Source organism: Lepeophtheirus salmonis, chromosome 12 (genome assembly GCF_016086655.4).
Source record: "Lepeophtheirus salmonis chromosome 12, UVic_Lsal_1.4, whole genome shotgun sequence".
Taxonomy (NCBI): domain Eukaryota; kingdom Metazoa; phylum Arthropoda; class Copepoda; order Siphonostomatoida; family Caligidae; genus Lepeophtheirus; species Lepeophtheirus salmonis.
This window is the reverse complement of record NC_052142.2, coordinates 4,348,548-4,372,221: the sequence shown is the minus strand read 5'-3', so window position 1 is coordinate 4,372,221 and position 23,674 is coordinate 4,348,548. Positions and strand designations below refer to the sequence as shown.

Sequence of the window (23,674 nt, the reverse complement as noted above, 5' to 3'; positions counted from 1 at the left end):
TAATTAATAAATATTATTTGATCGTCGATAATTTACGTAAAAATGGATTTACAATGAGGATTCTGGATTTTGAACGTGCCATCTCTGTAATTATAGTCGAAAAGATGTTCAAAGTAGAACAACACAGTAAAACGTAAATTCACGAAAGGAATTTGAAACTGTATACAAGTCCTATAATTAATTCCAATTATGAACATTCCAATTTTATAGAACATATAAACAAAATGTTTGTCACCTGTAATCTTAAGAAGGTATAGGACAGGGGACGAAAAATTTCTTAGTATTCCGCTGGAGTAGAAATTCTCCACAAAATCACTGTTCACCCTTCAGTTTTGTTCTTTTCTTTTAAGAATAATTAGATCTATCTTTAAATTCCAAAGAATACATACATTGGGAATCCCGAAATAAATTATGTCAGTTACATTAATTGTCGTTAAATTGAATTGTCATGACATTGGGAATGTGATGAGTTAGAATATATAATATATTTCATGTGTCTTTTGTCAATGCAGTCGTTCTTTCTGTATATCTATTTCATGCTAGTTATATTTCTTCAGCGAACTATTCCAAATTAGCTTTTAAAATAAAGTAAGGCTAGTTGATTCCATAGGAAAAAGAAGAAATAGGAAGAGAGGTGTCAAATTAGATTAAATAGGAGTGAGAATACTATTAAAGAACGACTGCTAAGATGTTAATTAAATTTAATTATTTCATGTATTTTTATATTTGTATTTAATTTTTATGAGAATATTTATATGTAAGGGTATTTGGTTAAATCGAACATACTATGTACGTGAGTTACACTTCGTGTGGGGCGCACCAAGCAAAGTATCTTTGTAATTAATCAAGTTTAGAGTAATACTTCACAGGGTAAATAAAATTAAGTAAATGCAAGGAGAGGATGACAAGAAATATAAACTCAAGGAAAGACTTTGTAGTCTTTGAATATAAGTAGGATGAGACAAATGGTGATGCGCCCGTTTGATTCGAGTTATAATCCTGAATTAAGTCTTAAGACGCTTCAAGGTCAGAATAAATTAAGTGCTGTCTTGCCGAATTAAGTTTTACTGACCTAATTGTTTTAATAATTTTAAGGAAATGAATTCAACAAAGAATCAACCCAAACAAGATCAGGCAGTAGTCGAAATTGTCACTGGTACTGTAAGCGAACTACAGAAATTAGTAGAGGAGGGAAAAAAGGCTGGTCGAAAAAAGCTGATTAAAAGTCCATTAAGACCTCACGAAGGGTCAGAAGATTTCCATCATAAGAAATCTGAGGCCTTGAGTATATTGGACGATTTAAATGTCGGGGAGGAACTAATGTGTAAATGGGTCACCATGGCAATGAGCGGTCCCATCCGTCCAATAGTTCAGCACATTGTGCTGGACACTTATTTTACTTTTAAAGCGGAGTTGGGGTGTGCCCCAAGAGAAAGTGTCAGGGTTGCAGAACTTAATAACAAGGCTGGACACAGCTATCTATAGTGTTGGGCAGCAAGAGGAGGCGATGGCAGCTTTCAAAATGCGGAAACAAAAACCAGGGGAATCAATGACAAAATATTTCTTCCATCTAAAGAACCTCGCTTTGACAGCTTTTATTCTGGGGAAGGATGAGAACCAAAGTGCCCTCAAGAAACAGTTTTTGAAAGGGCTTTTGAACCAAATTATAGCAAAAGCCAACCGCCAATTTGCTAATGATAATCCGACTATGAGAGGGGGGTAGTGTTGCAGCATGCCCAGCACTTCGAAAGAGCAGAGAAAGTCGACAATGCTGACGAAAGAGCTCAAAGAAAAGATTGGGTTACTCAATCAATAAAACTCAGTGCAAAGAAATCCCTAAAACCCAGTGTTCCAATTGTGAATCAATAGAGGCTGATGCAATTGCCGCACCTACAACCAATGTGCATTGCATGGTTCATCCACTAGGAATCATAAAATGAAGGATTCCTTTAAAGTGACCAAATATAGAAAACTGCAAAGTGAAAAGCAGACAATAAAAGCACCACCCAGGGTTAAAATTAAACTGAGGTGTTTTACTTGTCAAAAAGAAGGGTATAAGAAAAAGAATTGTCCAATGGCCTAGAAAAGGCTGGGAAAATCGTAAGGGGGGGGGCAACCTCCCACCCCTAAGTAACGTTTCCCAAGGCGCTGCCATCACAGACAGCACAGTTACCGAAGGGGGTTTGTTGCATCCAAAAGACTTTTGGGATTACATAACAATGAGTGATAATCTAATTTAGCAAGCTTAAATCAGCCGGGTGAACAACCAATTTGGTTCTGAGCCGAATTTGGTGCAATGAAGTTTCAAGGATTAACAGATAATATTGAAAAACCATAGAAGATTAGGCCCCAAGTAGTTCGTGGTCTAGGGGTTCCTGTTATACTATCACTAAATACAATGAGGCAGCTAACCATATCATTGGAATTAGATGATAATATCTTTGCTAAGGTTGGATCAGATTAGCAAGAGATTCGGTTAGCAGAATATTATGGGTCTGACGAAGCAGTGGAACTTGTCTCCACTTTATTTTTAATTAATTGTGATGAAGTTGCTGATGTAATTATGACTGAAAAGATAACTATACCTGTTGAGGCTGTAGCAGAAGGGTACAAGGTACCTGATATCAGCAAATCAGATATTGTATGTAATACCTGTTGAGGCTGTAGCAGAAGGGTACAAGGTACCTGATATCAGCAAATCAGATATTGTATGGTTTACAGCAACTCGGGAAGATTGGTAAATTAATCTAGAATCACAATTAACTGAAGTGAGGAAGACAAGGCAAGGAAACGGTAGGTAATATTAGTCATTTCGACTGTTGGGGAAGAACATCGGCAAATAGTACCTGGACGTAAATTAGGAGCTATTCAGAGATTGAATATGTACACACCAACTCACAAATATATATTAGCATCAATGGAGATGGGAAAAATCTGCACCCCATCTAAAGAACTCGAAGAATTAAGGCCAAAGCTTAATTATGAACTCGTGAAGAATAGGTTGTTTCAGTATGTAGGCAATCCTGTAAGAAAAGTAGCTAGTGAAGCGGAGAAAATAAAGCTTGAAATAGATAATATGTTTGGGGGGGGGGAAAGTTCGAAAAATGATTATCTTAGCAGGTAATGAACTAAAACTAGTGGAAGAGTTATTATACAGATTTTGTAGTATATTGTTAAAAGATTCCTCCAATGTATGCCGAACTGAAATATTCGAGTTTACAGTCGATACTAATGATAAATAACCGGTAAGGTAAAGGTTAAACCTATGAATCCAGCTGTTAAATAAAGTTTTAAAGATGAACTACAACAGTAGATAGAGGAAGGAATTGGGGAACCGACGATAAGTGAATGGGGATCAGTATTAGTTCTAGTCAAAAAGAAAGATGGAACTGGATATTTGCTTTGGATTATCGAGACTTAAATGGTATTACCAAATCTGATGCATATTCTATAGCACATTCATTGGAATTGTTAACAGATCCGCAGATTGGGAAGGGAAAATACTTCGTTTTAGTAGAAATGGCTGGAGCATATTTTGCTGTTCCGGTTAAAGAAGAAGATCAAGACAAGTTAAAAATTGTTTCCCCATTTGGCACTTATAAATTCACTCGGATACCTTTCAGACCAACGAATGCATGCGGAACTTATGCATGTTTAATGCGTCAAGTATATGGTCCACAAATTGACCGGCAAGGACTCCTCAGATTCTTTGATTACAATCTCATCTTAGCATGCAAACACTATGTAGATTTGCTGAATTTTTGCTCAGAACTGAGAAGGCTAATCTGAGGGTTAAGGCAACAAAAACAGATTTGTTCACGCCTAGAAGAATTTGTTAGATGTTCGAGATTGGGGAGGGCATGCACATGATAACAGACTCTCGAACGTTCTATGAAAATAAGGATTAGACCCAAACAGGCTATAAATATAATGTTTGCTGCCTTATGAGGTTAATCTTCAGATTACCTCCGAACAAATAAGTATTCCTAGAATAAAGTACATTGCGCGACTTGAAAGACCAACTCATATACACCTCGTATTTATTTTGTACTTCTCGAACCAACATCAATTAAACAAGGTAGACCAAGAAGTACCTAATACACATACTGATAGTAATTCATCTCCAAGGTAATTCATATCCTAAGATAGAATACTTCTTAGGCATTTGTTACTATATATTCTTATAAATAATATAAATAACTTTGTAGTAACCTTTTCCACGATTGAAACTCACTTGAATAGAAAAGGACGAAATAAACTATTTAATTATAACATGTTGTAGTTTACTATAATATAATTGAATATATTATATTTTTTACTTATAGTTATCACAGAGAAATAATATACATATGAAAATATTGTTATTTCTTCATATCTAAATATATAAAAAATACAAAACATGCAACACTAGACGCATACATGAAAATGAGTCTTTTGCATTGTTTGCCTCGATGAGTACCTCAATGTTCGGTTCAACTTTTGAAATAGCTCAGCTCAAATCAGATTCAAAATAAATCAGGGGGTTTTGCGATTTGATTATGATTTCAACCAAGCTCAAAAACTACGACTCGCATAAGTACGTTGAGGGTAGTGTGAGCGCTGCCACAGCAATACGAACCATGCATAGTATCCCAGAATGCCTTCAGGGTTTTCTTTGGAAGAACAACTTTTACTGCGGAGTGATACACCATGTCAAAAAACTTGTCTCCTACTTCCTTCGAGAAGTTGTCAACTCGAAAGCTGAAAGGATCCCTCGTGAACTCCCTCTTTGGGTTGTTGCTTTTTAAGTCCGGAACATAAAACATGTTCTTTAAGAATAAGAACAGAAGAAGATTCATGATAAACGACTTTTTTGGTTTTCAAGGCCATGGTGGCCTTAAAATAGCATTTGTCTACAAACAATTTTTTAATAGTGACGTAATAGACTATAAGTGGTTGCGTGTTTTGTCAAAATCTGCCTGTCTTGCCCAGCAGTCGGTACAATACATCTGATTGAAAATTCTAGTAAGCCCCATTACATTATCCTAAACAAGAGATTACCGATTTCTGATATATACTGGATGATGATAGGATGAAAATTTATACATAGGGTTCGAATCTTCCTTAAATATGATTTTTTTAACATTTCAACTTCTCTGAAAATTTATTACACATGGAAGTTTTCCTTCACCAAAATATAGTTGTAACTTGGTACTATTCGATAAAAATAATATTAACCAAAAAAGTCTTAATGTTACTTATAATTTATTGTATGATACAAATAGCATTAATTGTCATAATATAAAATTAGGTTACGAATATCAATATACAATGTTGATATAAAAAATTGTAAATAACATGTGAGTAAATTATATGCAACCTATAATTAATTTGCATAAGGCTGTAGATGTTCATTCGTTAACTGGGTGCGTAAAACCATTTATATAAAGACAAATCTGTTATGCCAATTGAAGTCTAAGGTAGAAATAGTGTTAAATATGGTCGAAATACTTATACTTCGCTAGGAAAAAGTTAAGTATCATATTAAGAAATGACGCAATGGTAGTGGCCGAACTCCTATTTGAAAGAACATTCAAGGATGAGTCTAATAAGGAGATCAAATTGACCGGACTCTGGAAGTATAGGGAAATACAATTAAAATTATATTATACTGCAAAGAAAATAGGTAACCAAGTTCCTTTCTTGTTATAATTGGTGATTGGAGGGAAGGGAATTTCGTATGAAGCAATAAATACTCGCTTTCTTCTTCCAAAATTCAAAAACATCTTCACATTTCAAATAAGTTTGTTCGTTAGAGGAAACTTTTGTTGAACCATATCTACAACCCTTTGTAATCCATAAGCAACACATGTAATGTGTATCAATTCCAGGAATTTTTTTCAGAGATCTTCTCCTGCTTTGAGACAATACGAGGCGGCATCCGTGATGAAAACTTTAAGTCTATACGGGACAAAATCTTTCCCAATAACTTATAAACTGAGCTTATGGGGATGTCCTTTACATTGTTTGCGTTTGCAATCTCAATATCAATCAAGTCAATAAGGTAAGGTCTTCCACAGAAATATCCGTCCAAAGGGCCAATCAAAATTGCCATCATTGACCTCACTTGATGATCTCTTGTCTCATCTATATCCTTTTTCCCACCTCTTATTCTATTCTATTCAAAACTTCTTGACATACATCTCGACAAATTGTTAACGATCCATCGACCTGGAATATTTTTCCGGAATATTTTTCAATGAACTTGGAGAAATTGGGATGGTCTAGGACATTTAGAGGGATGTTACACGACACAAATAACTTTGTTACGTCCAAATTGATTGATGTGCCGTTTAATTTTCCTTCGTCTCCACGAATCTTGAGCTTCTTGAGGAGGTTTAAGTTTTTGATGTGATGAGAGGCTTTGAAGTGGTGGATTACTGGCCATTAATAACGAGATGGGCACAAGAAACCGCTAAAACAGCAAGACATACTTTTATTCTCCAAATCATAATTCCGTACATCAGTACCTATGTAGTTAGAGACCCATGAAAAAAGGCACGTTTTTTTCGGCATTATACACGTGACAGAGCAGTAAGGGGAAGTTACTTTGTTGACGATTACTACAATACTGAGGAGATGTTTTTTTAAAGATGCAAGAATACCAACGTTTTTTCAAGGTAATAGAAATACAAGGCTATACCATAGCGTGTTTACGACTGATGTTTGACTTCCACCACACTTTTAATAGTGACGTCATAGTGTATAAGTAGTTGCGTGCTTTGTTTACATTTTCCATCGCATAATAAAAGACACAATCTACATTTTTGATTCTACATTTTGACAAGGTCTTCATTTTATTAAAAGAAATTCAAACCAATTGAGGATCTACCACGTCGTAGTGTAGCATATGAAGCTAAGTCTCAGTTTCTACAGAGGATCACTTTACCATAGTGGACTACAGCGAAGAACGAAGAAGATTGTCGGATTTCACTCAAATCCATTAGCAAAATTAAACGGAAGGTTTATTATTTATTTCTTATTAGTTATTCTTTGTTAACTCTTCACCCTTGTTATTATCAATTCTATCATTCAATCTAGGAACAATATATTCAATCCAAATATATTCTAACTACTTACTTACTATAATTTGTTAGGAGGCTTATAAATTATCATTATTTACTCTTCATCAAATAGAATATGCTAGATGAATACTCCTTGGAGAATGTGTGGAGATCAATCTAACAAAAGATCATGCTACTACATCACTCCTGGCATTAAAGAATGGGCCATTTTGATAAAGTGCAACATAATTACATATATTAAGATCATGAATTAAAAAAAAATTATAATGTGCTTATTATGTAATGATTTAATTAAACTTAAAATCTTAAAACGAATACTTTATTCAAATAGAACTGATTAGCCCACAGTCAAACAGATCCCATATTGATTCTTTGTGATATTGACACAAGAAGAAAATGTCACTCCTAGTAGCATTGCAGTTGTGTTTGAAAAAAATGTTGCTCATCCAATTTACGAGGAATTGATTGATAAGGTTTTTAGACTTAGCTAGAACACAGGCACTCAAATTTCGAAAGTTTGTTGTTTAAAATTAATTAATGATCCTCAAAAAAATATCTATATAATATCCGTCTCTATTTTTTAACAATTTAAATGAGCAGTTTTTGCATGTTACTTGCTATTTTTTATTTATTGTACTTTTGTTTACAATATTGAAATAATAATGAATATACGCGTGCGAATAAATTTTTTTATAACTTCATATTCTTCCTTAAGATACTTTTTCACAATTATCCTGATGATCCATCACATATGTCTTCGTTATAAAAAAAAATCCCATGAAACTTAATGAACTGCTTCTCTATTTTTTTGCAAAATTCCAAAAATATTCCGGTGGTTGAAGCAGTCCCCCTCCCCTCTTAATAATTTTTTAAGCCATGGACTTGGAGGAACTTGGATGCTGGATTACACCCCAGAGTGGGAAATTTTTTATGTAACGATTTGGCCACATAGATCCAGTAACATAAATAAATCCTTCATCGTCAAAAATTTTAGGAAGATGTAAATCATTAGATGGTTGTTCTATTGTATTTTCATCATTATTTATATCTTCCTCAATCGCACCTTCAATGATTTGATGATAAATTATATCATTAAAGTCTTGATAAAATTCTATGTTAACTTGTGAATCTGCTTCGCTCAAAATAGGAACTAAAAGGAGATGCAGGATTAGTATATATACATTAGTGCATTGGTGATACTACAACCTGTAATTTATTGAAACATAGAAACAAAACATTGGTCTTCTTCAGATCTGACGGAAGCATTCTCAACAACCAGAAATCGATCCCTGGCCTCTACCGCATTAGGATGAGAGTGAACTCGTCCAATATATCTGATTCTTGAAAAAAAGTTTTCAAGACAATCTTGATTTAAACGAGATATGGGAATATGGAAGGCCCATTTCATTATATATGTATTGATACAATATCAAAGATTTTGAAGAAATACTTATGCCCTTTTGGCAGGGCATCAAAGCACATGACTTATGCTACACCACTTCACCATTTTTATGTCTCTTAATTTGCTTCATTATTACAATCACATTTGTCATGCTTTGGAGAATATCCTTTTCCATATCTAAATTTACTCCATAGGCACATCCAAAGTTCTTATTTGAAGGTAGTCGGAGCTTCATCTCATCAAAACACAAGATAGCTAAGTTTCCATTTGGAGATTCGTTGGATTTGATTTGTTGAGCGATAATTTTAACAATATTTGATTGTATTCCAGGAGCTGTTTTAAAATTTCGGATCCACCGCTTGAAGGTTGTGACGCTAGGAACAGGAAATAGACGACTGGATTGAATGTAACGGTAGGCTTTTGAGGACAGGGACTTCAGTATCAGTCCTTTAAAAAAATCCTTCTCATTCCATTTTCCAAACCTCTTCCCACTGATAATAAGTTTACATTTAGATTTAGTAAATCTGTTTTCCAGTTCTCTTTCATTGCTTCCTTAAAATTAGATTTGGATTTTAATAATATATTTTCCGATTGAAGGATTTTCGCTTTTTCGTGAAAATCTGCATTCTGTTTCCTTAGTGACTCGAGTTCTAGAATGAGTGGATCTTTTGTGGAATTAGAAACCCTACTAATTTTTATACTCCAGGATACACATGCTTGATTAGATGTGTTAACTTTTTCTAACTCAAGTGTTTGAGTAGATTTACATTGGTTTGGGATGATTTGTCAAATGTCTCCAAATATATTTAATGAGAATCTTCTTCAGAATGGTCCACTATATTAATTCATTTCGTTTTCCTTGGAGGTTGCTCAAATCCTTCTCCAGGTATGATACCTTCTTTCAATTTTATTTTTAAAAGTAGTCCCAGCAGTTCAGCTTTAAATCCCTTTTATAAGCATTTTCCTCAATATGATTATTACAAATTCTAAGGTATTTTCCTAAGGGGTCCTTTCGATAACAAGCACTTTCCCATTTTTTCCTCCTTGAGGGATCCTTTGGAAAACGATGATAAATGATGTTGTTAGGAGAATCACATATGATAACTGCACATCTAACAGTTTCATTGCGCGAATACATTACACTTTTTCGGAATGGCGAGTAGGTATTATTATCGTAATAATAATAATGAATTAGTAAAATATATTTATATAAAAATACATTGTAAAATGTAAATAATATATAAAATCATACTCCAAGAATACCAAACTTCTCTCCCTTGGCCCACATCGTAGTCCCAGTTCTTAATTTCGGCCTTTTGTGAATTTGTATTTGGTAACCTTTCTATTCCCTATAACGTCAAAATCTATCTCTCTTGCCCCGTAGTCGGTACAATACATCAAATTGAAAATTCTAGCAAGCTCGATTACATAATGGTCTAACCTTGTACTTCTATTAACCTTGAGTTTTGTATTCCTTTTTTTAATATATCTTTCATCCAATCAAATTCGCTCTTTTACAACGATTCTAACACCCCTAATACTGAGAAGAGAATTAAACTAGGTAGGCTTCATTCGAGAGTAGAGTGGATTCCTTCTTGGGTAGGAATCTAGTTATCTATATATAACAATGAATATATTCGTAGGTTGGAACTATGACGGAATCCATTCACTTTCTGATTCAGATATAAGGCTCTGGATTTGAAATATAAAATAAGGTATATTAATTACAAATAGCGTCGGTACAACAACAATTTGAAGTTATTACCATAAAGCTAAAATATTTCAGAACAACACATTTAAACAATTGAGTCATTCTATATGAGACAAATTTAATATTTAGATGTGCTGTTAATTTAACAGTTGCTAAAACCTAAGATATTTTTCAATCATTAAGACCGAAATAAGTGAACTGATATGTTCTCCAAGAGTTAGGACCAAAGGAAAATAGAACGAATCGAATTAAGATACTTCTAACTTGATCATCCATCTCAAGAGATATTCTAATTCAGATTTTGAATTCTGCAAGGGACGACGGGATGAAAATTCGTCCAAGAAAAACTAACATACCTTATAAAAGAGTAGAGCGGACTCCTCCTTGGGAATGAGATACCAGGATCGAAACAATGAAGAGAGGAGTAAAGAATTTAAATAATTCAAATAAAGTTACTAATAATTTGAATATGAACAAAACACGGTATTATATTATGACATTACTTATTGCAGGGCATGACGTCATGTAATTGACATTTAAATCGTATGCATTTTTGTAATAATGTGCCCATTTGCTAATTTTCAAATATTTGGGAATTCAGACCACTGAGATTAGTTTTGGATTTTGCACTCTAAGATAAATTCCATTATTGTCTTCAATTCATTTGTATAAAATTTGTGTTCTCCAGTGTTATTCTTACATTCAGGTAGCAGTTCACATGAGTCTATTCCAAATTTATAATTTTTTGAGAATGACGTAGTTTGGGAAGAAGAGAGGAAGTCCCAAGAAAGGGAACCGAAATTGACCATCAAAAATAAAATAAAATTTCAGATTTTTCAAATGCCTCCAATAATCCATTTTTTGACGACCTAGCTAATTTTTCAAAATGCTCAGCAATAATATATTTTGTGGTTTCGCTGTAAAATGATTGTGGTAAAAAAGTTGAGGACAAAATCGTGGGGGTAATACCGTTGGGTGGTTAAGTCAATGTGAGACTAAAATGTTGTGGATAGTATCATAGTGAAGTATAATCATTGTAAGTAATTTCATTATAAGACAATATAATATAAATTGCACACGATAATGTCTTGCTATGAAATTACTCGCAATCCTATTGCTTACAATGATATTACTCACAATTTTTTTGTCCCATAATAATATAATGTACACGACAATTTTGTACGTAACCTTTTTACCACAATCATTTTATAGTGAACACAATTATATTATATCTGGCAGTCAAACCATTGAATGAATACATTCTATTTTTTCGTTACAATATAATGTTTAAAAATTTTGCTATATTGATTAAATACAGGTTTCCTGAAAGTCATATTGAATAATTCCGAAAGGTGGTAGGCAATTATTTTTAGGTTAAAAGCATTAATTGAAGGTGGAAGGTGGGGGGAGAGATCTTAGAACTGATTTAGTGAATTAATCTTTTTATTGAACTGATTCAGTTCTCTTGAAGTAATAACAACTTCCAGCACTAACACCAACGTGTTGGATATAGTTGATTTAAATAAAAGTTCCTGAAAGTTGATAGGAACTAGTCGCGCCAGTTTGACAAAGAAAGCGAAGGGAAAGGAGGGAAAGAGATCTGAGATGTAGCTGGAGAAGTTTAGAGAAGGAGAAAGAAGGAGGAGAAAGAAGAGGGAGAAAGAAGAAGAGAAGTTGTTGGATCAGTTTACGGGTTGGAGTGGTGAGAAAGGAGAAGGATGGATCGGGTTTGTCAGTTCTATCTTCGAGGGCGATGTAATCGAAGCAACTGTGAGTTCAAGCACGTGAAGCCAGTAGTAGAAGGAGGAGGGGTTTCTGGGTCCCGAAAGGCTCCTTGCAGGTTTTATGAAGCCACAGGGAACTGCCGTTTTGGCGAGAATTGTCGATTTAATCATGACAAGTCCTGGATCGGAATGGAGAAAGGTGGAAATGGCTCTGTGAAGAAAAGAAGTGAGATGGTGGACTCTGACGAGGACTTAGCTCACTTTCCTCCTGGGATGGACTCTGACGAGGAGTCGATTGTCTCTGGTTTCACGGACTCCGCGTCTATTGTGGTGCGGGAGGGGAAGAGGGGGGAGGAGCTTAAGGAGGAGCTTAAGGAGGAGGCGTTGCACAAGGTAAGTTTGTATGGGGATGCTCTTTGCAGTGCTTAATGCCTCACTTAGGCGGCAGGGCAAGAAGAGGGCTCACGTCATGGTGGTGAGCCTTTGAGCCTGGAGTGCGTGGATGCTTGTTCTGGGTCGATCGGGCCTCCTCAGAAGAGGCTTGTCCACTCTCTGGATCGGGGTCCATATTGTGTTGCAAGTGGGGAAAAGAAGCAATCCCTAATGGACTTAAGAAAGGACTGGTCGGACGAGGAGGAGGAGTGCGAAGAGGACCAAACTGCACCTAGCGCACAGGTTGAGACTCTGGAAGGTAAATACATTATTTCAACAAAGAGTCCTCGTCATTTACTCCCTTCTCAATGTTGAGCGTGTCAGAGGATTAGTAGAGGACACTTAGAAGAACAACTTACACCTGTTAAATCTTTATTTATACAAATTCTTAAAACTTCACTAGGGAATGAAGATTCAACTAAACAGCAATTTGATTTTACAATTATTTTTGTATATTTTAAATCGCTAAGATTTGGTCAATATAATTTGAACTTGATTATAAAATCTTCTTAGCGATCTCTACAGACCCTTATCATTATCTTTTACTTAGATTCTAACGCTTAGATTTCACCAAGTGTTAATTTTGACAATAATATAGATTCACAATTGCATAAACCGATGGGAGAGGACACAGTCAAAAAATTGGACGATTTATCATCCTCAGTAAATGAAAAAAGTAAAAAACTACATACTAAGTCTAAAGAAGAGTGGGTTACTCTTATTTTTGGTGAAGATGGTAAACCATCTGAAGAATCAAGATCTAAAATTTATGACTTAAATCCTGCGGATTCTGAAATGGATAAAGGTTTTTAGAAGAAGAAAAAAACTATAACGGTTTCCATATTAAGCATATTTACAGATAAAGAGTTGCCCACATTAACGTCAAGGAGGCGAGGAGGGGCTAAAGTGCGTGGTGGTTTGAGGGGCGGATTACGAATGAAAAAGGAAGGAGTTACAAAAATTGGCAATAATATGTATTTTTATACGGGTGCTGAAGATACCAGGTGCAGGAATAATGGCAATGGACAAGGAGAAGAACAAAACGAAGACAATCTTATTCATGTGGATGAATCAACTGATTGGATTGGATCCACGGAAGATGGCGTCTCCTTAGATAAAAGTTATACTCTAATTTCGGAAAAACCAAGTATTAAGATATATTGTCTTATTTTTTCTTATATTTATTGTGAATATTTTAGAACGTAGAACTAAAAAACATAAACCACACCGCACAGACTATGTTTATGCTGGAAAATCGACTGCAGCAAAGACTCGTCGTTGTGGTGAGTGTGAAAATTGCAATAAAGAGGATTGTAACAAATGTGATGCATGTCGGGATAAACCTCGTAACGGTGGCAAAGGGCTGAAAAAACAAGCTTGTATATACCGTGTTTGTCTCTGGAAGAATCCTTCCGGAAAGACTGCTAATGTCGCGAGTGGTAGATCTCGTGGTCGACCCAAAACTAAACCTCCTCCTGGTTTAATTAAAACAGAGTCACTTTCACTGATTAGGTCAGAAGAAAATCAAGAGTGCATACCTGGAAATAATGATGATGATGATAGGAAGAAAAGCGGTCGCCTATCATTACCTGTAATTGCACCTGGAGTTGCAAGTAAACAGAAGACCGAATCTCAGCCTGATGATGCAGATCTTCCAGAATTTGATCCTGATAAATTTAGACCAGGCTACACCCCTTCTATAGTTAAAAAGGGGGATGCCGAATATGTGGTTGTCGTAACTGGAGTTAAAGACACAGGTCTTTGTGGGAAATATTGGAGTGATATTGATAATTTACCTTCCAGGAGGAGAGGTAGAGTTAATGATGATCAGAACCAATCAAAAAAAATTACTGACGATAATTCCATCATAACACCTAGCAAAAAAATATCATCAAGGTAAACCAATATTACTATAATATTTTAATTAGCTCAACGTTACGATTAAAATATAGATATTTCAATGATAAAATAGTAGGCCAGCACTTGGAACAATTTTTTGGATAAATATTGTTTACGAAAATAGTGACGCGTATTCCCCCCAGTACAAGAGCCAAAATTAATTACATATTAATCATAAGTAACAAAAATGAAGATGATATGGTTAATATGTAATTAATTTTGGCTCTTGTCTGGGGGATTACGCGTCACTCACTATTTTCGTAAACAATATTTATCCAAAAAATTGTTCCAAGTGTTGGCCTACTATTTTATAAACTAAAAGATTAATATATGCAGAATGTTATTATTTTATTAATTGGTTATGGAAGGAACTGTGTATCTGAAAAAGGGTATTTATAAACTAGTCTGTTCCCGGTGCAAGTTAACTTTACTTTATGTGGCATTAACATAAGCCATTGATTTATGTTCTCGCGAAATTTATTTTGATTTCGTAGATTAAATTTTTGTCACTAGGATTGTAACCAAATTATGACGCCACGCTTTTAAATAGATTGAACGGAATTTTATAAACTTTTAATTATTTTTTCTTACTATGACCAAAATACTAATAAGTATCGATAATATTTCAATTTTCTTAAGGAAAGGATTCGCAGCACATGAAGAAATTAAAAGAAACAAGAATCAAGATTTATCAATAGCTTCCAAAAGGAAATTGTTTCTTAAGTCTGAGGTCAAGAAAAATATTGATAATGAATTTCCTTCTGTTAAGAAATCAAAAGTTGAAGCTTCATTAAAACAAAATAAGCATGATACCTCCGAGGATACCTTACATCATTTGAAAAATGATAAGTCGCCTTCAGAATCGTTGCTTAAGAGTAGAAGGTAGTAATTTTATTATTGTATTTTTTTTTCTTGTAATGTGGAAATTTGTCAGTATTGAGTCTTCTTCAAAACTTATGAAATTTGATAGCTTGGTACCTTCAGTTTCTCAAACAAGTTATGATTCTCATACTGAAGATGATTCTCAAGTATGTATTATTTCGAGAAAACTTGAATCTACTAGTTCTCATCATATACGATCTGTTTCTTGTGTCGCTGACACTTCAACCCAAAGAGAAGTAGTAGTTGAATGTTTTGCACCTTATGATGATCACAGATGGGTTAATATAGGCAAAGAGCGTGACAACATGACTCCAGACTCTGTTCAGTATGCTAGAGCACTAAGACCACCCTATCATCTATTGTCATTTTTAAGAATAAAAGGAAATTCAACCAAAGGAATGAGTTGTACCGACAAAAATACAATGGTAACAATTTGTTAATTAAATATGTATTTTATCTAATTGTTCTTTCTAAAGGTTTTTGTCGTTTTAGAAGGAGAAATTTCTGTTGTCTTACATACTACACAGTTTAACGCTAAGAAAGGTGATTCCTTTTATATTCCTCCGAAGAATTATTATAATTTAATAAACCAGAAAGTAAGAGAGGCAGAGTTATCTCTAATTCAGTTTCAATACGATGGTCCATTGCCGACAGTTGCTGCTAGTTCACAAAGTGGAAGTGCCAGAACATCAACTTAATTTTTATATGTTGTCATAAATTTTATGGAATATCAAAAAGATGATCGTTTTACTTAATTAAATAAAAGTATAAACTATAAAGTTCAAATAAAATTTTGAGTTTGTTAACAAATTTGAAGAACCCTTTCCGAATGTTAGCAAAATTTGATACCAACAAGAATTACCAATGTTCATGTAATAAAAAATATATATATATTTGCTAAATCATGAGTGTTAATTGTGCTTTTAAGGTATACGTTATTATTTCGAGTATGAAACTTTGTTTTTTAATTATAGTATTTATAATTTAAACAAAGGAAAAACTCCAATTACTTTTGCTCTTTTTTGAAATTATGCTTTTCCGTTATGTATAATGTTTTTCGTTCATTGCATTGGTATATGATATATCACGCATCGAAGATTCTTCATAATCTTATCTCCTTTATCTTTAATAAGTAAATGTTAGATTGAGTTATAGATCCAACATTGCTTTGATGGATATTACTATTATCAATAATACACTCTCATTTGAGTTAAATCTATTTCTTCCTCTAAATTTAACAAAATAGGAATCTTCTGCCTCAGTTTTGAATAAATTAAAAACTAGTGCTAGGTATATTTCTAATTTACTGAAGTTGATGATTTAAGGGCTTAATTTGATCCACACTAAGAGTTATGAATATCAGAAATTTAGCACGAATTTTTGTCCAACACTCCTAAAAGTTAGTTTCGATTTTATAAATACATTATTTATCAATACAATATATTAAAAATGTAGAATAATACTAATCCAAGTATACACTATACTACTATTTTATAGATCAGTAGATTTCAATTTAGGTTGATTATTTTAAGCATTGAAATATGATAGGAAAAAAAATGTATTGACAACATAAGCGAGGTGAACAAGATCATTTAATATGACTGCGCCCATTTATTAGAGAATTATCTTTACCTCAGCTTCTATAATGGTTAGATACACAATCAAAAAACTTTTTCTGCCGTATTTTGAGACGTAGGATGCATAGGGGACATTTTAGAATGCATAAGTTACACATACATTCTCTTAAAATTATCCTCATATCATAACAAGAGTATGGATATTCATCTATAAAATCAATTTGACGATGAATACATCAAGTCAGACTTATCTCACAACGATGCTTATTGCATGTAATATAACCTTATCCATTGCTAATCATCTACGTTCAAAAAATTTATGGAGAAATACAAGGGTAAACATATCCCTTCCCGAGGAACCATCATTAAATTAATGGAGGATGTTGGTACTGATGTCATATATAGAAATACATATAAAAATGTTTTGAGTCATCCACACCAAATGATGATCATGTTATCAGTAAAAAGTATTTACGAATATCGAAATGGAACTCTGAATTTTGTACTATCTCACAGTAAGTATTCAATTTTTTTTTAAATCTAACCATAAAATATGATTTTATTTTAGCTAAACATATCAAGAATTATGATACACAACTCAGTAAAGGGCAAAAACAACTGCTTAAATGGTCACAACAACGGGGGTAGTAGCTTTGGATGGTTCGCAACTAGTTTGTCTGAGACTACTTACTTCGCTTAAAGACTTTGGTATGATCATTAGGTTTTCCAATATTACATAGTCTATAAATATTACTTTTTGTCACTTAAGGATTAGCTATGGTTCATAAGCTCCAAGAAATGATGTTCAAAAAACTCATAAAAGGCAAAAACAACGGCTTAAATGGTCACAACAACGGAGGTAGTTACATTGGGTGTAGCATTATAATTAGTAATTGTGTGTATCCTTCATTATAATAGTATGTTGTTATACAAGCATAAATCACCAGGGTCTTTTTTGATGCTCTTAATAAGGAGTAATATCGCCGGATATTACTACATAATTTTTATATCTAAGATAAGTAATTAAGGTTTAAAATTTTACTGCATGGATTAACTTTTCTTTTCTTAGATAAACATGAAATAAATGAAAGTGGGATTCTAGAAGCTGTTCGTACTAAGATTGGAAGAAGATATGGATTTAAATCTAACATTATTTTATGATTTTGACATTTACTTTATTATTAATAATTAAGATCTTATCGGTAGAGATTTTTCTATCCTGTGCACAATTGTATATGCAACTTGCACATGAGGAAAAAAAGGGTGATGATATTTTTATTAAACCCCACGCCTGGCTTGTGTTTTGCAACCTAAAGTTATGACATATTGAACTGAATTCCGATGTTAGAACAAGAAAATATTATTTGGATCAATCTATTATTTCAATATTCTGTGTTTATAATTTATTGTTATTATTAGTTATATGATTCTAATTGTTTAATTTTGTATATTTAACTTAAATGTATGATGGTTTATTTTTTAGTATGTAGATTATATTTAATTTAAGCCTTCTATTTTAAACTTGGAACTTCAAATATATTTCGAAATACTCTTACTTTGTCGTTTTATTAGTTATTATTCTGAGAATATGGTTCATAATGAATTACAATTTCATAGAATGTGACGTTTTCAAATCCACTGTAACGGATAAAAACCGTCTAAGTCAATTATACGTAGTATATTTTTATTAAACATTTTGCTAATAAATTCTTTCGTTATACCCTCAAAAATCATATAATAAAATAATATATATAAATAATCATAATACAGCAGGCAGATGATAATCTCATCAGTATTTAAACAATAATACCATATGTCTTTCTCCCCCCCTTCTACTCGCACGCGTTATTCTCTACAATATTATCAACTATAATTATGAGTATAGTTGATAATATTGTAGAAAAAACGCGTGCGAGGAGGAGGGGAAAAAAAGACATATGGTATCATTGTTTAAAATACTGATGTGATTATCATCTGCCTGCTTTATTATGATTTTTGAGGGTATAACTAATGTATTTATTAGCAAAATGTTTAATGAAGATATACTACGTATAATTGACTTCGACGTTTTTATCCGTTACAGTAGATTTGAAAACGTCACACTCCATGAAATTGTAATTCATTATGAACCTTATTCTCAGAATAATAGCTAATGAAACGACAAAGTAGAGTATTTGAAATATATTTGAAGCTCAAAGTTTAAAAAAGAAGGCTTTAATTAAATATAATCTACATACTAAAAAATAAACCATTAAACATTTAAGTTAAATATACAAAATTAAACAATTAAAATCATATAACTATTAATAATAATAAATTATAAATACAGAATATTGAAATAATAGATTGATCCAAATAATATTTTCTTGTTCTGACATCGGAATTCAGTTAAATATGTCATAACTTTAGGTTGCAATACACAAGCGAGACGTGGAGTTTAATCAAAAGGATAATCACCCCTCTTCTTCGTGGAAGTTGCTATATACATTTGTGCACAGGATAGATATATCTCTACCGATGAGATCTAACTAATTATTAATAATAAAGTAAATGTCAAAATCATAAAATTAGACAATAAATATACTAATAAAAAGATTTTATAAATAAATTCATCGTAAAGATTTAGAGCAAAAGCTAATTATGTAGTAATGTCCGGCGATATTACTCCTTATTAAGAGAATCAAAAAAGATATTTTCCCCGTTATTTATGCTTATATAACAACATACTATTATCATGATAGATATACACAATTGTTAATTATAATGCAACACCCAATGTAACTACCCTCGTTGTTGTGACCATTTAAACAGTTGTTTTTGCCTTTTATGAGTTTTCTGAACACCATTTCTTGGAGCCCATCAACCATAGCTAAGCCTTTAGTGATAAAAAAGTAATATTTATTGACTATGTAATATTGGAAAACCTAATTATCATACCCAAGTCTTAAAGCGAAGTAAGTAGTCTCAGACAAACTAGTTGCAAACCATCCAAAGCTACTACCCCCGTTGTTGTGACCATTTAAGCAGTTGTTTTTGCCCTTTACTGAGTTGTGTATCATAATTCTTGATATGTTTAGCTAAAATAGAATCATATTTTATGGTTAGATTTAAAAAAAAATTGAATACTTACTGTGAGATAGTACAAAATTCAGAGTTCCATTTCGATATTCGTAAATACTTTTTACTGATAACTTGATCGTCATTTGGTGTGGATGACTCAAAACATTTTTATATGTATTTCTATATATGACATCAGTACCAACATCCTCCATTAATTTAATGATGGTTCCTCGGGAAGGGATATGTTTACCCTTGTATTTCTCCATAAATTTTTGAACGTAGATGATTAGCAATGGATAAGGTTATATTACATGCAATAAGCATCGTTGTTAGATCAAAGTTAAAGTCTGACTTGATGTATTCATCGTCAAATTGATTTTATAGATGAATATCCATACTCTTGTTATGAGATGAGGATAATGAGTGGCGTGTAATTCTAGACAGGGGACTAAAGGCACATTTATATCGACAAATCCGACAAACCATCTGTTTCTCATCCGGTAAGCATTTTCCAAATTCCTGGGCCTCCATTTTCATAAATCCAGACAGAAGGCGACGTCATTTTGGGGATTTTATTCAGTTCTCTATCGACTATCACCATCTCATATTATATTAATATTGAATAATAAAGGCGGAATGATAACGTTCATGATTGATAGAAGAGGATGTATATTATTTAATCAATGATGCCATAAGTAATTCTTCTTTTCTCCTCGCACGCTTTTCTATTCTTACCAAATTTATCACCCTTAATTATGAGTAAGGGTGATAATTTTGGTAAGAATACAAAAACATATAGTGCGAGGAGAAAATAGGTAGAATTACTTATGGCATCATTGATTAAATAATATACATCTTCTTCTATCAATCATGAACGTTATCATTCCCGCCTTTATTATTCAATATTAATATAATAATATTAGATGGGGATAGTCGATAGAGAACTGAATAAAATGCCTAAAATAACGTCGCCTTCTGTCTGGATTTCTGAAAATGGAGGCCTAGGAATTTGGAAAATACTTACCGGATGAGAAACAGATGGTTTGTCGGATTTGTCGATATAAATGTGCCTTTAGTCCCCTGTCTAGAATTACACGCCACTCATTATCCTCATCTCATAACTAGAGTATGGATATTCATCTATAAAATCAATTTAACGATGAATACATCAAGTCAGACTTTAACTCTGATTTCACAAGATGCTTATTGTATGTAATATAACCTTATCCATTGCTAATCATCTACGTTCAAAAAATTTATGGAGAAATACAAGGGTAAACATATCCCTTCCCGAGGAACCATCATTAAATTAATGGAGGATGTTGTTACTGATGTCATTTATAGAAATACATATAAAATGTTTTGAGTCATCCACACCAAATGACGATCAAGTTATCAGTAAAAAGTATTTACGAATATCGAAATGGAACTCTGAATTTTGTACTATCTCACAGTAAGTATTCAATTTTTTTTTTTAAATCTAACCATAAAATATGATTCTATTTTAGCTAAACATATCAAGAATTATGATACACAACTCAGTAAAGGGCAAAAACAACTGCTTAAATGGTCACAACAACGGGGGTAGTAGCTTTGGATGGTTTGCAACAAGTTTGTCTGAGACTACTTACTTCGTTTTAAGACTTGGGTATGATAATTAGGTTTTCCAATATTACATAGTCATTAAATATTACTTTTTTATCCCTTAAGGCTTAGCTATGGTTGATGGGCTCCAAGAAATGGTGTTCAGAAAACTCATAAAAGGCAAAAATAACTGTTTAAATGGTCACAACAACGAGGGTAGTTACATTGGGTGTTGCATTATAATTAACAATTGTGTATATCCTTCATGATAATAGTATGTTGTTATATAAGCATACCTTAATAACGGGGAAAATATTTTTTGATGCTCTTAATAAGGAGTAATATCGCCGGACATTACTACATAATTAGCTTTTGCTCTAAATCTTTAAGATGAATTTATTTCTAACATTTTTTTATTAATATATTTATTGTCTAATTTTATGATTTTGACATTTACTTTATTATTAATAATTAGTTAGATCTCATCGGTAGAGATATATCTATCCTGTGCACAATTGTATATAGCAACTTCCACATGAAGAAGAGGGGTGATTATCTTTTTGATTAAACTCCACGTCTCGCTTGTGTATTGCAACCTAAAGTTATGACATATTTAACTGAATTCCGATGTTAGAACAAGAAAAAATTATCTGGATCAATCTATTATTTCAATATTCTTTATTTATAATTTATTATTATTAATAGTTATATGATTTTAATTGTTTAATTTTGTATATTTAACTTAAATGTTTAATGGTTTATTTTTTAGTATGTAGATTATATTTCATTAAAGCCTTCTTTTTTAAACTTTGAGCTTCAAATATATTTCAAATACTCTACTTTGTCGTTTCTTTAGCTATTATTCTGAGAATAAGGTTCATAATGAATTACAATTTCATGGAGTGTGACGTTTTCAAATCTACTGTAACGGATAAAAACGTCGAAGTCAATTATACGTAGTATATCTTCATTAAACATTTTGCTAATAAATACATTCGTTATACCCTCAAAAATCATAATAAAGCAGGCAGATGATAATCACATCAGTATTTTAAACAATGATACCATATGTCTTTTTTTTTCCCTCCTCCTCGCACGCGTTTTTCTCTACAATATTATCAACTATAATTATGAGACTTTTGAGCGCGATCTGTAGATGTTGTGTCTTGACGAGGGAGAAGAGACACAAACTTATTTATAGGTGGAGAGATCCAGGGTGACCGAGAGACAAATGAGAAGAAGGAATGGCGTGGAGGAAATAATACAATACTTATTAAAGGAACATCTGTATTCTTTATAATACAAAAACCTACTCTAATTAATACATGACTATTTATACTAAGTAGAAGACAGTACTTTAATACATATATATAGATAAAAGAAAATACAAAACGATAAGAGGAACAAGGGGGAGGAATGGGTCGGAATTCACACGATAAAGCATGTCAAAAAAGACTAACACACGGTAGTTTTTGCAGAAAATCCAGCTTTTTTTTTTGGAACAAGCCGTGCAGCGACGTTTCTCATGCCCACATTTTCTGTCAGAATTGTACGAACTGACTCGTGAGAGATGTTATTGCAATGTGATAACTCCCTTAAGCTGGAATGACGATTTTTAATTTCGTTCATTGTAAAAATCATGGAGCACTAATGAGGTAAAATGACTTATCCAGCGGTTGTAGGCAAGCTGGTATACAGATAGCGCTCAAACTTGGCATCATAATGAAAGACAGCACTGCCGACCTAGAAAAAAAATGTTTTTAAATTCCTTCAGCTCGGCAAATTTAAATTAACAATTTGCGGTACTTTTTGCAAAAACTACTATTTTAGAGGCTAATTCCATTTTTTTAAAGTCAATAGTATTTTAGGAATTACAATAAACAACTATATGTTAATCTACATTTTAACCTTTTCGCATCGACGGCATACCAGTATGCCGTCGATTGATTCATAATTTCATTATTTTTTATGTTTTTAAAAAAATTTTACAGTCAATACTTTATCTCAGACTTCATCACGATACAACTTTACACATTTCTAAAACTTATTAAAATAATAAATGTGTAGTTAGTAGTTACAAGTTACTTACTTTTATATGATTATGATCAATGATGAAAATCCTTTTTAGAATGGGCCTGTTAAAAAAAAGAAACTGAAAATCAACATGGACAATTTGAAAAAAGGGGCATGACGTTTCATTAGATCAGCTACAATCAGTTGTGACAAGAAAGGAAGGGGTAAAGGAGATAAACTAGGACATTAGTTAGAATTAATCCTAATTCAATCGCAACTACATTCTGAGTCCAACAAGGACTTACAATTATAAGTCCGGAACAGAC

General features: G+C 32.9%; 1 protein-coding gene and 5 long non-coding RNA genes across 7 annotated transcripts; 3 read left to right on the top strand and 3 right to left on the bottom strand.

The window, feature by feature from the left end:
• Positions 1-5,228: 5,228 nt before the first annotated feature.
• LOC139906834 (uncharacterized) lies at positions 5,229-11,028 on the bottom strand. Its single transcript, XR_011782826.1, has 2 exons — positions 8,271-11,028; positions 5,229-8,214 (listed from the first exon to the last, which is right to left on the bottom strand). It is a non-coding gene; the product is annotated as an uncharacterized lncRNA (long non-coding RNA).
• Positions 11,029-11,155: 127 nt separating this feature from the next.
• LOC121127324 (uncharacterized) lies at positions 11,156-16,016 on the top strand. Of its 2 annotated transcripts, none has more exons than XM_040722653.2 (8): positions 11,156-12,294; positions 12,343-12,592; positions 12,932-13,138; positions 13,193-13,480; positions 13,533-14,229; positions 14,872-15,114; positions 15,203-15,539; positions 15,591-16,016. In XM_040722653.2, the coding sequence occupies exons 1-8, from the start codon at positions 11,896-11,898 to the stop codon at positions 15,810-15,812; spliced, it is 2,643 nt and encodes an 880-aa protein (XP_040578587.1). In that variant the 5' UTR covers positions 11,156-11,895; the 3' UTR covers positions 15,813-16,016. The 2 variants fall into 2 exon arrangements, with proteins under 2 accessions (XP_040578587.1, XP_040578586.1); XM_040722652.2 differs by having other exon boundaries at positions 15,167-15,539.
• Positions 14,892-23,539, bottom strand: LOC121127036 (uncharacterized). The gene is made up of 3 exons (XR_005867456.2): positions 23,425-23,539; positions 22,447-23,078; positions 14,892-16,899 (listed from the first exon to the last, which is right to left on the bottom strand). It is a non-coding gene; the product is annotated as an uncharacterized lncRNA (long non-coding RNA).
• LOC139906828 (uncharacterized) lies at positions 16,944-18,246 on the top strand. Its single transcript, XR_011782814.1, has 4 exons — positions 16,944-17,206; positions 17,260-17,399; positions 17,461-17,550; positions 17,610-18,246. It is a non-coding gene; the product is annotated as an uncharacterized lncRNA (long non-coding RNA).
• On the bottom strand, positions 18,858-20,508 carry LOC139906830 (uncharacterized). The gene is made up of 3 exons (XR_011782820.1): positions 19,822-20,508; positions 19,629-19,768; positions 18,858-19,566 (listed from the first exon to the last, which is right to left on the bottom strand). It is a non-coding gene; the product is annotated as an uncharacterized lncRNA (long non-coding RNA).
• On the top strand, positions 20,575-22,174 carry LOC139906829 (uncharacterized). Its single transcript, XR_011782815.1, has 3 exons — positions 20,575-21,204; positions 21,260-21,399; positions 21,462-22,174. It is a non-coding gene; the product is annotated as an uncharacterized lncRNA (long non-coding RNA).
• Positions 23,540-23,674: the final 135 nt, after the last annotated feature.

Bases quoted from the DNA above. Each gene is read 5' to 3' on its own strand.
- LOC121127324 (XM_040722652.2), top strand. From the start codon at position 11,896: ATGGATCGGGTTTGTCAGTTCTATCTTCGAGGGCGATGTAATCGAAGC. The intron at 13,139-13,192 runs GTTTTTAGAAGA...GCATATTTACAG, and splicing joins GGATTCTGAAATGGATAAAG to ATAAAGAGTTGCCCACATTA. The intron at 15,540-15,590 runs GTAACAATTTGT...TTCTTTCTAAAG, and splicing joins GTACCGACAAAAATACAATG to GTTTTTGTCGTTTTAGAAGG.